General features: G+C 43.3%; 1 protein-coding gene across 1 annotated transcript in view; it reads right to left on the bottom strand.

Annotated features, from left to right (window-relative positions):
- Nucleotides 1-2,209: 2,209 nt before the first annotated feature.
- slc1a7a (solute carrier family 1 member 7a) overlaps nt 2,210-15,876 on the bottom strand; it is an 86,248-nt gene continuing 72,581 nt past the window's right edge. Inside the window, exons 8-11 of the mRNA XM_052476167.1 lie at nt 8,897-9,091; nt 4,691-4,825; nt 4,279-4,378; nt 2,210-3,469 (exon numbers count right to left, since the gene is read on the bottom strand). Coding sequence (XP_052332127.1) covers nt 3,221-3,469; nt 4,279-4,378; nt 4,691-4,825; nt 8,897-9,091 — 679 coding nt within the window. The 3' untranslated portion in view covers nt 2,210-3,220. The remainder of the gene's footprint in view (nt 3,470-4,278; nt 4,379-4,690; nt 4,826-8,896; nt 9,092-15,876) is intronic.

The raw sequence follows: 15,876 nt of genomic DNA, 5'->3' as shown, positions 1-15,876 counted from the left end.
ATATCATATAGAATGTCTCCATATCATATATAGAATGTCTTCATATCATATATAGAATGTATCCATATCATATATAGAATGTCTCCATATCATATAGAATGTCTCCATATCATATATAGAATGTCTTCATATCATATAGAATGTCTCCATATCATATAGAATGTCTCCATATCATATATAGAATGTCTTCATATCATATAGAATGTCTCCATATCATATATAGAATGTCTCCATATCATATAGAATGTCTCCATATCATATATAGAATGTCTCCATATCATATATAGAATGTCTCCATATCATATATAGAATGTCTCCATATCATATAGAATGTCTCCATATCATATATAGAATGTCTTCATATCATAGAGAATGTCTCCATATCATATAGAATGTCTCCATATCATATATAGAATGTCTTCATATCATATAGAATGTCTCCATATCATATATAGAATGTCTCCATATCATATATAGAATGTCTCCATATCATATATAGAATATCTTCATATCATATAGAACGGCTCCATATCATATATAGAATGTCTCCATATCATATATAGAATGTCTCCATATCATATAGAATGTCTCCTCATCATATAGAACGTCTCCATATCATATAGAATGTCTCCATATCATATAGAACGGCTCCATATCATATATAGAATGTCTCCATATCATATATAGAATGTCTCCATATCATATATAGAATGTCTCCATATCATATATAGAATGTCTCCATATCATATAGAATGTCTCCATATCATATAGAATGTCTCCATATCATATATAGAATGTCTCCATATCATATAGAATGTCTCCATATCATATAGAATGTCTCCATATCTTAGTATAGAATGTCTCCATATCATATAGAATGTCTCCATATCATATAGAATGTCTCCATATCATATATAGAATGTCTCCATATCATATATAGAATGTCTCCATACCATATATAGAATGTCTCCATATCATATAGAATGTCTCCATATCATATAGAATGTCTCCATATCATTTATAGAATGTCTCCATATCATATAGAATGTCTCCATATCATATATAGAATGTCTCCATATCATATATAGAATGTCTCCATATCATATATAGAATGTCTCCATATCATATATAGAATGTCTCCATATCATATAGAATATCTCCATATCATATATAGAATGTCTCCATATCATATAGAATGTCTCCATATCATATATAGAATGTCTCCATATCATATAGAATGTCTCCATATCATATAGAATGTCTCCATATCATATATAGAATGTCTCCATATCATATATAGAATGTCTCCATATCATATAGAATGTCTCCATATCATTTATAGAATGTCTCCTCATCATATAGAATGTATCCATATCATATATAGAATGTCTCCTCATTGTATAGAATGGGTGCTCGTCATGTAGAATGTCTGCTCTTCATATAGAATATCTCCTTGTCATATAGAATGTCTCCTCATTGTATAGAATATCTGCTTGTCATATAGAATGTCTCCTTGTCATATAGAACAACTCCTCATTGTATAGAATGTCTGCTCTTCACATACAATGTGTCCTTGTCATATAGAATGTCTCAATGTATAGAATGTCTGCTCTTCATATGAAAAGACTCCTTGTCATGTAGAACGTCTCAATATATAGAATGTCTGCTTTTCATAAAGAATGTCTGCTCTTCATATGAAAAGACTCCTCGTCATATAGAATGTCTCCTAGGCATTTAAAATGTCTCCTCATCATATATAATGTATCCTTGTCATATGGAATGTCTCCTCATTATATATAATGTCTGCTCTTCATATAGAATGTCTCTTCATCCTATAGAATGTCAGCTCATCATATAGAATATCTCCTTGTCATTTAGAATGTCTGCTCATCGTATAGAATGTCTCCTTGTCATATAGAATGTCTCATTGACACATGGTATGTTTCCTCAACATATAAAATATCTCCTTGTCATTTAGAATGTCTCTTCATCCTATAGACTGTCTCCTTGTCATATAGAATGTCTCATTGTCATATATAATGTCTCATTGACACATGGAATGTCTCCTAAACATATCAAATATCTCCTTGTCATAAAGAATGTCCCCTTGTCATATAGAATGTGTCTTTGTCAAAAATAATTTATCCTTGTCATATAGAATGTGTCATTGTCACATGGAATGTCACCTCATCATTTAGAAGCTCTCCTTGTCATATAGAATGTATCCTATTTATATAGAATGACTGCTCCTCATATAGAATGCCTGCTCCTCATATAGAATGCCTCCTCATCATATATAATGCCTTCTCATCATATAGAATGTCTCCTCATCATATAGAATGTCTTCTCATCATATAGAATGCCTGCTCCTCATATAGAATGTCTCCTCATCATATAGAATGCCTGCTCCTCATATAGAATGTCTCCTCATCATATAGAATGTCTCCTCATCATATAGAATGTCTCCTCATCATATAGAATGTCTTCTCATCATATAGAATGCCTGCTCCTCATATAGAATGTCTCCTCATCATATAGAATGCCTGCTCCTCATATAGAATGTCTCCTCATCATATAGAATGCCTCCTCATCATATAGAATGCCTGCTCCTCATATAGAATGTCTCCTCATCATATAGAATGTCTCCTCATCATATAGAATGTATCCTCATCATATAGAATGTCTCCTCCTCATACAGAATGTCTCCTCATCATATAGAATGTCTCCTCATCATATAGAATGCCTCCTCATCATATAGAATGTGTCCTCATCATATAGAATGTCTCCTCATCATATAGAATGCCTCCTCATCATATAGAATGTTTCTCTAAAATCATTCTGCTGGCGTGTAACAACTCTGATAAGTACATACACACACATGCACAATCATACTGGGTCGTAATATAAATCATGTAGAAAATCATATTTTCTTTTTGTATCCTCATCCTGCATCTGTTGCAGTTGGTCAGTCAGTCCCCTCCTCTCGCCTGTAGCTATAATCTTGGCTGCATTCTGATTGTCCACCTTTTTCCAAAGTATGCACTTTCCCACTCCTTGTCATGGTGTTAAAAACATTGAACTGGTGTAACCATTGGCTGGAGGGAGTTGTTAGATCCACCACTGTTAGATCCGTGACGGAGAGTATGCATGTGCACACTTCTAGAGAAATGTGGAGAATCGGGACGCAGCCGGTTGCTGTGGTGCTGATGACTGGCTCCCTCTATACGTTAGTCTCCAGGCCATTCATGTCGATGGAGCAGTGGTCCTTGTCCTTGTGCTCCCTCTTGTGTTGGGGAGCGTGGGGGTTCCTTTTCCTCTGCTCCGGCCGTAACCCCTCCTCTAGCTGCATCAGACGTGCCACGTCCGGGCCCTCTGGTCCGCAGGGAGGGTGCTGGTACCCACCGTTCTTCTGGTACGTCATCATCTGCTGGATGCTGATCATGGGCTTGGTCTCACAGATCAGAGGCACCTGCAGGAGGGTACAAGAAGGAACTAATACCTTAATTTGTTGCCAGAGCAATGTATTCCCCATGAAAAACAAGTCGATGGCCTGATTATTGGATCAAAATAAAAAAAATTGCATCCATAGAAATGATCAGAGGACACATCGGCGAATAAGAAAATAAAAAAGAAAAGGACGGCATTCACATGTGAATATAAGTTGCAATTGAAGCTTTGTTTTCATGTCCTTTAATCTCATAACATTTAATAATAGACCACACACAAATGTAGAAGAAAACAATCTGGGAATTTATGCCGAAACAAATAATTCCCTATGTTATTAAACAAATAGACGGCCCACGATCTCACTACAGGATCAGAGGTTTGTATTGCCTACAGAGAAATGAGGAAAATAATCAGGATTAAGTTGAGTGAGATAAATATAATTGAGAAGCTCATAAATATTAGAGTTAGAGGGTCAAAACCTAATGAACTCTGTGTGATTGTCTTTGAATATAATGGGAATGATAAACTTTCGGGTGTCTTTAGCAGAAAGAGTAAACAATAAGACTTTTAGTCAGATTTGTAATATCTGTATTCAACAGAGAGATTGGGTGATCAGAGGCAAATAAATGCTTGTATCTCTTCTCGACCTCTGTAGACGTGTTCTACTGTGGTATGTACTACAGTGTAACATTCTCCAAGGTTCTGACCACTCACCTCTTCCTCTTCCAGCAGACAGTCAGTTCACTGTACACAACGGAAATCAAACTTCCGTGAATGGAAAGTTGAGAGTGTCTGGCAGGCATTGTGATGCCAGGTTAGGGTATTTCTCACCTGCTCTCCTTCCTTGACGAAGTCTTTTCTACAGATGTGAGCCATGATCCCCGTGGCCAGGGCATCTCCCATCACGTTGACCATGGTCCTGAAACGGTCCCTGGAACACAAAATGGAGGTTCAGCTGCCTTGATGGTGTTGGGAGGCTCTGTGGGGAACTGGCACTGGAGCTGCAGTCCACACTTGTAGTCTTGTGAGACACAACACTATACAATTACAGTAGCAGGGTTTATGTGGCATATTGACATCACTTTGTTATATATTTGAAGATCACCTTGTTGTCATAATGTCTCAGTAAAACATTAATAAAAAATACAACATCCTTTGTTTTGAAAATCAACACCTGAACCTTTATTACTATATGTAAAAGCATTGATAAAACTAAACCATGGAGAAGACAAACTATACTTACAATGCCCAATCTACAGCAATGATGAGAGTGATGTCATCAGTGGGCAGGCCCACCGAGGTTAACACGATCACCATGGTGACCAATCCGGCCTGCGGGATTCCAGCTGCACCAATACTGGCAGCCGTAGCTGTGATACTGGAAACGAAAGAGGAAATGCTATTAATGACCCTGACTGGATTATCAGATCTATACTGTGTCCAGCACCTGCAAATGATGCCTCAGTACAACCCTCTAGTTGATTCTATTGTAGGCTATTGATCATGGTAGCATCCCAAACAGCACACTATTCCCTATTTAGTGCACTACTGGGCTCTGGTCAAAAGTAGCAAACTGCATATGGAATAGGGTGCCATTTGGGACACAACCCATGAGGGACAGAAAAAGAGGAAGAGAGAGTGAAGGAAGACAGGAGGAGAGAGTGAAGAAAGACAGAAAGAGAGAGTGAAGAAAGACAGAAAGAGAGAGTGAAGAAAGACAGGAAGAGAGAGTGAAGAAAGACAGAAAGAGCGAGTGAAGAAAGACAGAAAGAGAGAGTGAGGAAAGATAGAAAGAGAGAGTGAAGAAAGACAGGAAGAGAGAGTGAAGAAGGACAGGAAGAGAGAGTGAAGAGAGAGTGAAGAAAGACAGGAAGAGAGAGTGAAGAGAGAGTGAAGAAAGACAGGAAGAGAGAGTGAAGAAAGACAGAAAGAGCGAGTGAGGAAAGATAGAAAGAGAGAGTGAAGAAAGACAGGAAGAGAGAGTGAAGAAGGACAGGAAGAGAGAGTGAAGAGAGAGTGAAGAAAGACAGGAAGAGAGAGTGAAGAGAGAGTGAAGAAAGACAGGAAGAGAGAGTGAAGACAGACAGAAAGAGAGAGTGAAGACAGGAAGAGAGAGTGAAGACAGGAAGAGAGAGTGAAGGAAGACAGTGAGGCTCTGAAATCATTGGTTCCTTGTTGTGTGATGTAATGATCGAATTTGACCAATAACCCTTGACCTGTGATTCTGACATACAGTACACAGCATATACTGCACCGTATGTTCCCCCACAAGGACACAGTACATCCCACCACAAGGACACCGTACTTCCCCTCACAAGGACACAGTCGCTCCCCCCACAAGGACACCATACTTCCCCCCCACAAGGACACCATACTTCCCCTTACAAGGACACCATACTTCCCCTCACAAGGACACAGTCGCTCCCCCCACAAGGACACTGTACTTTCTCTCACAAGGACACAGTACCTTCCCCCACAAGGACACCGTCCTTCCCCCCACAAGGACACCGTACTTCCCCCCACAAGGACACCGTACTTCCCCCCACAAGGACACCGTACTTCCCCCCACAAGGACACCGTACTTCCCCCCACAAGGACACAGTATGTCCTCCCACACGGACACAGTATGTCCCCTCACAAGGACACAGTACCTCCCCCCACAAAGACACAGTATGTCCCCCCACAAGGACACAGTACCTCCCCCCACAAAGACACAGTATGTCCCCCCCACAAGGACACTGTACGTCCCCCCACAAAGACCAAAGACACCGTATGTCCCCCCACAAGGACACAGTACCTCCCCCCACAAAGACACAGTATGTCCCCCCACAGGGACACTGTACGTCCCCCCACACGGACACCGTACGTCCCCCCACAAGGACACAGTACCTCCCCCCACAAAGACACAGTATGTCCCCCCACAAGGACACCGTACGTCCCCCCACAAGGACACAGTACCTCCCCCCACAAAGACACAGTATGTCCCCCCACACGGACACCGTATGTCCCCCCACAAGGACACTGTACGTCCCCTCACACGGACACAGTATGTCCCCCCACAAGGACACAGTACCTCCCCCACAAAGACACAGTATGTCCCCCCACAAAGACACAGTATGTCCCCCCACAAAGACACAGTATGTCCCCCCACACGGACACCGTACCTCCCCCCACACGGACACCGTATGTCCCCCCACAAGGACACAGAGATACACAGGCTGTTTGACATTTGACATGACATGGGCTGTTACGGTGACCATATTACCATCACACTGGTGGTCGTGAGTCATGACCGCAGTCAAATTCATGCATAATCGAATGGCACCCTGTTCCCTAAAGAGTGCACTACTTTTGACCAGAAAGCAATGATCAGAATGTTCACTCTAAAGTGAACAGAATGCCATTTGGAACACACTCTCTGACACTGTCTCTAGGGAGGGGACGTCACAGATGGACTATCGTTCCAAACAGCCAAACGCCACGGGAATAGAGCAGGACGCTACAGAAGAATATTAAAAGCCCTCCTGATAATTCTGTCGTGACAAGAGAGCTGAGTTATACAGGTCATGTGGGTGTTACTGCCAGGAGATTACTGCCTGCCTGGCCAAAGTCGGCTCGTGTCCCAAACGGTACCCTATTCTCCATAAAGTGCACTACTTTTGACCAAAGCCCTATGGGCCCTGTTCAAAAGTAGGGCACTCTATAGGGAATAGGGTGCCATTTGGAAAGCAGGAGTCTGTGACGAGTAGAGGAGGATGGGACTGCTTAATGTTATTACAGTTTAACATGTCATTAAATCAGGGGAGAGCAAGGCCATTTTACAGGCGGAGGAGTGTGTGTGTGTGTGTGTGTGTGTGTGTGTGTGTGTGTGTGTGTGTGTGTGTGTGTGTGTGTGTGTGTGTGTGTGTGTGTGTGTGTGTGTGTGTGTGTGTGTGTGTGTGTGTGTGTGTGTGTGTGTGTGTCTGACTGTCTCTGCTATGTAATAGCCACTGATTTAAGGATTTAGTTTACGGGGTAGATCACTGTGAGGTAAGCCGTAGTACAGTCACATGTCACATTTACGTTTATCTACGTGCTTGATTCCATATAATCTCATAATATTCATTAATTCATCCTCAAAACTGTAACACAAGATTAATTTCTGTGCTTCCCAAACCGCAAAGCTACAGATGTGTTGGACCCTTGCGCTATTTTGGTCAAAATAATTCCACGGGGTATATACATAAACGGATGATTTATCAATCAATAATCAATATGATAATCAATGTGTTTCAATGCAGGAAGTTCCATTTCAGTCATTTGAGCTTTCACTACAACCACTTCCAGGTTTCTGACCAGGAAGTCCCCTACTGGGCACAGACGTCAGTTCAAAGTCTAGTTTTGATTTACAGTTGGTTGAGTTGTCAACTAACATGAATTCAACGTGAAATCAACAGCACATTTCACCCTGTCATTGGATTAAGGTTAAAAGTCGATGGGAAAAAAAATGAAATACCGTAACGGTGATGACTCTTTGCAAATCCAATCGGATTTCCACATTGATTCAACACACAGAGGGGTATAAAACCTTTGACTCAGCCCGTTGTTGCCCAGTGGGCAGGCTGTTTGTTGATGCCACGTGTTCTCCTTTCTACAGTGTTTAATAAGTCTGTTTGTGTAATTGGGGTGCCCCATGCATCCCTTTTCATACTAAAGCTGGAGTTCAATCCAGTCGCGCTTGTAGCTAACGTAGCTTTTTAAAGGCAATGTTACCGCGTCAGTGGAGAGCGAATTCAAGTTCATGTTGCAGATGTCGGATTTACTGTCCGGCGCAAACACAGTTTTGGATTGAATCCAGTTAATAAAACACTATAACCCCTTTTACAAGTAAGTTGTTTACCTTCTAAGACTATGTAGGCTACATACCTATACTACCTTTATTTAACTAGGCAAGTCAGTTAAGAACAAATTCTTATTTTCAATGACGGCCTAGGAACTGTGGGTTAACTGCCTGTTCAGGGGCAGAACGACAGCTTTGTGCCTTGTCAGGTAGGGGGGCTTTGAACTTGCAACCTTCCAGTTACTAGTCCAACGCTCTAACCACTAGGCTACCCTGCCGCTACCCTAGGCTACATAGGCTCCATACCTGTATTATAAAGGCTATGTAGGCTATATACCTGTATTATGAAGGCTATGTAGGCTACATACCTTTATTATGAAGGCTATGTAGGCTAAATAACTGTATTATAAAGGCTATGTAGGCTATATACCTGTATTATGAAGGCTATGTTATGAAGGCTATGTAGGCTACATACCTGTATTATAAAGGCTATGTAGGCTACATACCTGTATTATAAAGGCTATGTAGGCTACATACCTGTATTATGAAGGCTATATAAGCTACATAGCTTTAATATAAAGGCTATATAGGCTACATACCTTTAATATAAAGGCTAAATAGGCGTTATACCTGATGGTTATGATCTGGCCGAAGTCTAGCTCGTAGTTGTTGACCTGGGCGATGAAGATGGCTGCCACGGCCTCGTAGAGCGCTGTCCCGTCCATGTTGATGGTGGCGCCCACAGGGAGCACGAAACGGATGATGCGTCGGTCGATGTGGTTGTTCTCCAGGAGGCACTTGAAAGTGATGGGCAGCGTGGCCGAGCTGGGGAGTAAACGATTAGATTAAACACTCAACTCTATTATCTCAGTAAGTAGTCAACTTCAGAGCTGGGTAAGGGTACAAACAGAAGACCACCTTGTGACGGCAGATCACGTGAAAAGAAAAAACTGTTAATCAATTTCTATTCATGACTTTCCTTGAAGTTATAATTTCACACCTCAAAAGATGACATTTCCACCACAGGTGGTCTGTGTTTACTGACAGACTCAGGCAAGAAGAAGAACGAGAACAAAAGTATATACAAAATCTTACAGCAAGGCGTTTGTCTAGTTGAAACTCAGTCTCCAAATTTTAATGAAATTTAGTCTATGACACTTTGAAGGTAATGTAAAAATGCTTTCACTGAGGATAGTAATGAGGATATCAATGCCTTCCCTTGAAGCTAGAATCCTTAGTTGCTACATCCATTTTCTGACTTTTAAATGAGTGATATATAAACATTGATTCTTGAAGAATATAATATAGAAATGCCTAATGAGCTGAGTTCAACTGTCGTAGCCCATCAGAACCCAAAATACAAGCTTGTTTAGCTCCAATGTTTGTACGTAAATGTAAACAAGCGCTGTATAGCCTCAAAACATGGTGAACACTATAATGTTGATGTCACGGATGGTCAGTCCTTGCATCCATTGTGCTGTCTGAGTTTGAGAGTGGTTATATTTCTCCAGCCCGTTGCTCAGCTTTTTATCGGTAACAGGGGCGGGGAGGTGCTTTGTTATATTTTAAATGAAGGATTCAAGCTTTAATGAGTAATAATGACAAGAGAGATGCAGTCAGGCTAGTGATTCAACATCAAATTTGTTTCATTTGAATTCAACCAAATTCAACTCTTATTTATTATTTCAATGACAACGATTCATACAACAACAGAGAGATTCATTGAAAGATACGTCGTTGTCATTATATTCACACCACTCCTGCTGTCAACGTTTCATCATGGCTAGTCGAGGAACTAAAAGACACAGAAACAGCACTTCTGTGGGAGGATCTGTAAACCACTTTGTGACAACTGCTGAAGTAAAAACGGCTTTATAAAATATATTTCACTGATTAAGGACATCCTGACTGTAGATACTCGATCATTCTCAATTATGTCCTAATATGCGAGACAGAAACCCAAGTCTACTCTGACACAGTCCCGTCTGGTGAAACTAAATCTGTCTGTGCAACAGCCGGGGAGCTGAGGAGCAGAGACTAATGAAGAGGTAATATCACTCCATTACTCCATGGACTCCCGAGTGGCGCAGCAGTTTAAGGCACTGCATCTCAGTGCTAGAGGCGTCACTACAGTCCCTGGTTCTGAATCCAGGCTGTATCCCTTCTGGCTGTGATTGGGAGTCCCATAGGGTGGTACACAATTGGCCCAGCGTCGCCGGGGGTAGGTTGTCATTGTTAACAAGAATTTGTTCTTGTTCTATATATATATATATATATATATACATATATATATATACATATATATATATATATATATATATATATATATATATATATATATATATATATATATATACACACACATATATACACACTATCAGAGCTGAGGAGCTGAGGAACTGAGGAGCAGAGACTAATGAAGAGGCAATATCACTTCATATGAGCCATTACACACTATCAGAGGGAGACATTGGGGATATGTCCCAATATGTGACCATCGACTAAAGATGGAAGAGGAAGGAGAGGTGGAAGAAGCAGAGGTGGAAGAGGAAGGAAAGGTGGAAGAGGAACAAGAGGTGGAAGAGGAACGAGAGGTGGAAGAGGAAGGAGAGGTAGAAGAAGCAGAGGTGGAAGAGGACCAAGAGGTGGAAGAGGAAGGAGAGGTAGAAGAAGCAGAGGTGGAAGAGGAACAAGAGGTGGAAGTGGAAGGAGAGATGGAAGAGGAAGGAGAGGTGGAAGAGGAAGGAGAGGTGGAAGAGGAAGGAGAGGTAGAAGAAGCAGAGGTGGAAGAGGAACAAGAGGTGGAAGAGGAAGGAGAGATGGAAGAGGAAGGAGAGGTGGAAGAGGAAGGAAAGGTGGAAGAGGAAGGAGAGATGGAAGAGGAAGGAGAGGTGGAAGAGGAACAAGAGCTGGAAGAGGAACAAGAGGTGGAAGCGGAAGAGAGGTAGAAGAGGAAGGAGAGAGGAAAGAGGAAGGAGAGGTAGAAGAGGAAGGAGTGGTGGGAGAAGTGGAAGAGGAAGGAGAGGAAGTAGAGATGGAAGAGGAAGAAGAGGAAGGAGAGATGGAAGAGGAAGGAGAGGTAGAAGAGGAAGGAGAGATGGGAGAAGTGGAAGAGGAAGGAGAGGTGGAAGAGGAAGGAGAGATGGAAGAGGAAGGAGAGGTGGAAGAGGAAGGAGAGATGGAAGAGGAAGGAGAGGTAGAAGAGGAAGGAGAGATGGGAGAAGTGGAAGAGGAAGGAGAGGTGGAAGAGGAAGGAGAGATGGAAGAGGAAGGAGAGGTGGAAGAGGAAGGAGAGATGGAAGAGGAAGGAGAGGTAGAAGAGGAAGGAGAGATGGGAGAAGTGGAAGAGGAAGGACAGGTGGAAGAGGAAGGAGAGATGGAAGAGGAAGGAGAGGTAGAAGAGGAAGGAGAGATGGGAGAAGTGGAAGAGGAAGGAGAGGTGGAAGAGGAAGGAGAGATGGAAGAGGAAGGAGAGGTAGAAGAGGAAGGAGAGATGGGAGAAGTGGAAGAGGAAGGAGAGGTGGAAGAGGAAGGAGAGATGGAAGAGGAAGGAGAGGTAGAAGAGAAAGGAGAGATGAGAGAAGTGGAAGAGGAAGGAGAGGTGGAAGAGGAAGGAGAGATGGAAGAGGAAGGAGAGGTAGAAGAGGAAGGAGAGATGGGAGAGGAAGGAGAGGTAGAAGAGGAAGGAGAGATGAAAGATGAATGAGAGGTAGAAGAGGAAGGAGAAATGAAAGAGGAAGGAGAGGTAGAAGAGGAAGGAGAGATAAAAGAGGAAGGAGAGGTAGAAGAGGAAGGAGAGATGGGAGAAGTGGAAGAGGAAGGAGAGATGGAAAAGGAAGGAGAGGTGGAAGAGGAAGGAGAGGTAGAAGAGGAAGGAGAGATGAAAGAGGAAGGAGAGATGGAAGAGGAAGGAGAGGTGGAAGAGGAAGGAGAGGTAGAAGAGGAAGGAGAGATGAAAGAGGAAGGAGAGGTAGAAGAGGAAGGAGAGATGGGAGAAGTGGAAGAGGAAGGAGAGATGGAAAAGGAATGAGAAGTGGAAGAGAAAGGAGAGGTGGAAGAGGAAGGAGAGGTGGAAGAGAGGTGGAAGAGGAAGGAGAGGTGGAAGAGGAAGGAGAGGTAGAAGAGGAAGGAGAGATGGGAGAAGTGGAAGAGGAAGGAGAGGTGGAAGAGGAAGGAGAGATGGAAGAGGAAGGAGAGGTAGAAGAGGAAGGAGAGATGGGAGAAGTGGAAGAGGAAGGAGAGGTGGAAGAGGAAGGAGAGATGGAAGAGGAAGGAGAGGTAGAAGAGAAAGGAGAGATGAGAGAAGTGGAAGAGGAAGGAGAGGTGGAAGAGGAAGGAGAGATGGAAGAGGAAGGAGAGGTAGAAGAGGAAGGAGAGATGGGAGAGGAAGGAGAGGTAGAAGAGGAAGGAGAGATGAAAGAGGAAGGAGAGGTAGAAGAGGAAGGAGAGATGAAAGAGGAAGGAGAGGTAGAAGAGGAAGAAGAGATGAAAGAGGAAGGAGAGGTAGAAGAGGAAGGAGAGATGAAAGATGAATGAGAGGTAGAAGAGGAAGGAGAAATGAAAGAGGAAGGAGAGGTAGAAGAGGAAGGAGAGATAAAAGAGGAAGGAGAGGTAGAAGAGGAAGGAGAGATGGAAGAGGAAGGAGAGGTAGAAGAGGAAGGAGAGATGAAAGAGGAAGGAGAGGTAGAAGAGGAAGGAGAGATGGGAGAAGTGGAAGAGGAAGGAGAGATGGAAAAGGAATGAGAAGTGGAAGAGAAAGGAGAGGTGGAAGAGGAAGGAGAGGTGGAAGAGAGGTGGAAGAGGAAGGAGAGGTGGAAGAGGAAGGAGAGGTGGAAGGAATGAGAGGTGGGAGAGGTGGAAGAGGAAGGAGAAGTGGAAGAGGAAGGAGAGGTGGAAGGAATGAGAGGTGGGAGAGGAAGGAGAGGTGGGAGAGGTGGTAGAGGAAGGAGAGGTGGAAGAGGAAGGAGAGGTGGAAGAGGTGAAAGAGGTGGAAGAGGAAGGAGAGGTGGAAGAAGCAGAGGTGGAAGAGGAAGGAGAGGCGGAGGAGAGGTGGAAGAGGAAGGAGAGGTGGAAGGAATGAGAGGTGGAAGGAATGAGAGGTGGGAGAGGTGGGAGAGGTGGAAGAGGTGGAAGAGGAAGGAGAGATGGAAGAGGAATGAGAAGTGGAAGAGAAAGGAGAGGTGGAAGAAGAGGAAGGAGAGGTGGAAGAGGAACGAGAAGTGGGAGAGGAAGGAGAGGTGGAAGAGGTGGGAGAGGAATGAGAAGTGGAAGAGGAAGGAGAGGTGGAAGAAGAAGGGAGGTGGAAGAGGAAGGAGAGGTGGAAGAGGAAGGAGAGTTGAAAGAGGAAGGAGAGGTGGAAGAAGAAGGAGAAGTGGAAGAGGAAGTAGAGGTGGAAGAGGAAGGAGAAGTGAAAGAGGAAGGAGAGGTGAAAGAGGAAGGAGAGGTGAAAGCGGAGGAAAGGTGGAAGTCACATGAGCCGAATACACGTCTAGCCGAATACACGTCTAGCCGAATACACGTCTACTGTACACAAAAGGTGTACAGTAGAACTAACTGTGAAATGCTTACTTACTAGCCCTTAACCAATACTCCAGAATTTTGAAAAAGTAAGTAAGAAAGTATTTGCCAAAAATATATCCAAAATAATAATAAACTAAAGTTTTAAAAAACATGGCCTGCTGGTCCCATTATACATGTGCTTTCTTTAGCCAAATCTTCTATCATTGAAGGATAGACGATGTTGAACGATAGAGTCACAGGAGGTTGGTGGCACCTTAATTAGGGCAGAATGGGCTTGTGGAAATGGCTGGAGTGGAATAAGTAGAATGGTATCACATACATGAAACACCTGGTTTCCATGCGGTTGATGCCATTCCATTTGCTCCGTTCTGGCCATTGTTTTGAGCCGTTCTCCGTTCAGCAGCCTCCTGTGGATAGAGCTAACAACAGCACATAGGCTAAGTTCACGCACACGACCTGGCTAGTGAAAACATTCCTCTGTAACATGGCTACGCTACAGCAGGGGTTCACAAACCTTTTCACTCGGGCCCTCCTTCCATAATTGGGGAACATCCCGAGGCACAGATCTGGGGAAGGGTATTAAAAAAATCTGCAGCATTGAAGGTCCTCAAAAACACAGTGGCCGTCATCATTCTTAAATGGAATATGTTTGGAACCACCAAGACTCTTCCTAGCTGGCCACCCGGTCAAACTGAGCAATCGGTGTAAAGGGCCTTGGGCATGGAGGTGACCAAGAACCCGATGGTCACGCTGACAGAGATCTAGAGGGTCCTCTGTGGAGATGGGAGAATCTTCCAAAACGTCAACCATCTCTGAAGCACTCCACCAATCAGGCCTTTATGGAAGAGTGGTCAGACGGAAGCCACTCCTCAGTAAAAGGCACATGACAGCCCGCTTGGAGTTTGCCAAAAGGCACCTAATGACTCTCTGACCATGAGAAACAAGATTCTCTGGTCTGATGAAACCAAGATTGAACTCTTTTGCTTGAATGCCAAGCTTCGCGTCAGGAGGAAACCTGGCACCAACCCTACGGAGAAGCATGGTGGTGGCAGCATCATGCTGTAGGGATGATTTTCTGCGGCAGGGACAGGGAGACTAGTCAGGATCGAGGCGAAGATGAACGGATCAAAGTATAGAGTAATCCTTGCTGAAAACCTGCTCCAGAGCACTCAGGACCTCAGACTGAGTTGAAGGTTCACCTTCCAACAGGACAACGACCCTAACCACACTGCCAAGACAATGCCGGAGTGGCTCCGGGACAAGTCTCTGAATGTCCTTGAGTGGCCCAGCCAGAGCCCGGACTTGAACCCGATCTACCACTTCAATTCAATAAACTTTATTGACATGGCAAGTTAAATGACTTATATTGTCAAAGTATAGATATAACATCTCTAGAGAGACCTGGAAATAGCTGTGCAACGATGCTCCCCATCCAACCTGACAGAGCTTGAGAGGATCTGCAGAGAAGAATGAGAGAAATTCTCCAAATACAGGTGTGTCAAGCTTGTAGCGTCATACCCAAAAAGACTCAAGGCTGTAATCGCTGCCAAAGGTGCTTCAGCGAAGTACTGAGTAAAGGGTCTGAATGCTTATGTAAATGTGATATTTCCATTATAATTTTTTTAAATTGATAAATTAGCCACATTTTCTAAAAACCCATTTTTGCTTTGTCACTATGGGGTATTGTATGTAGATTGATGAGGGGGACACACACAATGTAATCAATTGTACAATAAGGCTGTAACGTAACAATATTTGGAAAAAATCAAGGGGTCTGAATACTTCCTGAAGACACTGTGTTTTACCTTAGCGAGGCCTATAATGTGTTTTACCTTAGCTAGGCCTACACGGTGTTTTACCTTAGCTAGGCCTATACTGTGTTTTACCTTAGCTAGGCCTACACAGTGTTTTACCTTAGCTAGCTAGGCCTACACTGTGTTTTACCTTAGCTAGGCCTACACGGTGTTTTACCTTAGCTAGGCCTATACTGTGTTTTACCTTAGCTAGGCCTACACTGTGTTTTACCTTAGCTAGGCCTACACGGTGTTTTACCTTAGCTAGGCCTACACTGTGTTTTACCTTAGCTAGGC

Source organism: Oncorhynchus keta, chromosome 23 (genome assembly GCF_023373465.1).
Source record: "Oncorhynchus keta strain PuntledgeMale-10-30-2019 chromosome 23, Oket_V2, whole genome shotgun sequence".
NCBI lineage: Eukaryota > Metazoa > Chordata > Actinopteri > Salmoniformes > Salmonidae > Oncorhynchus > Oncorhynchus keta.
Note: the sequence above shows the minus strand (reverse complement) of the source record. Positions and strands in the feature narration are given on the sequence as shown.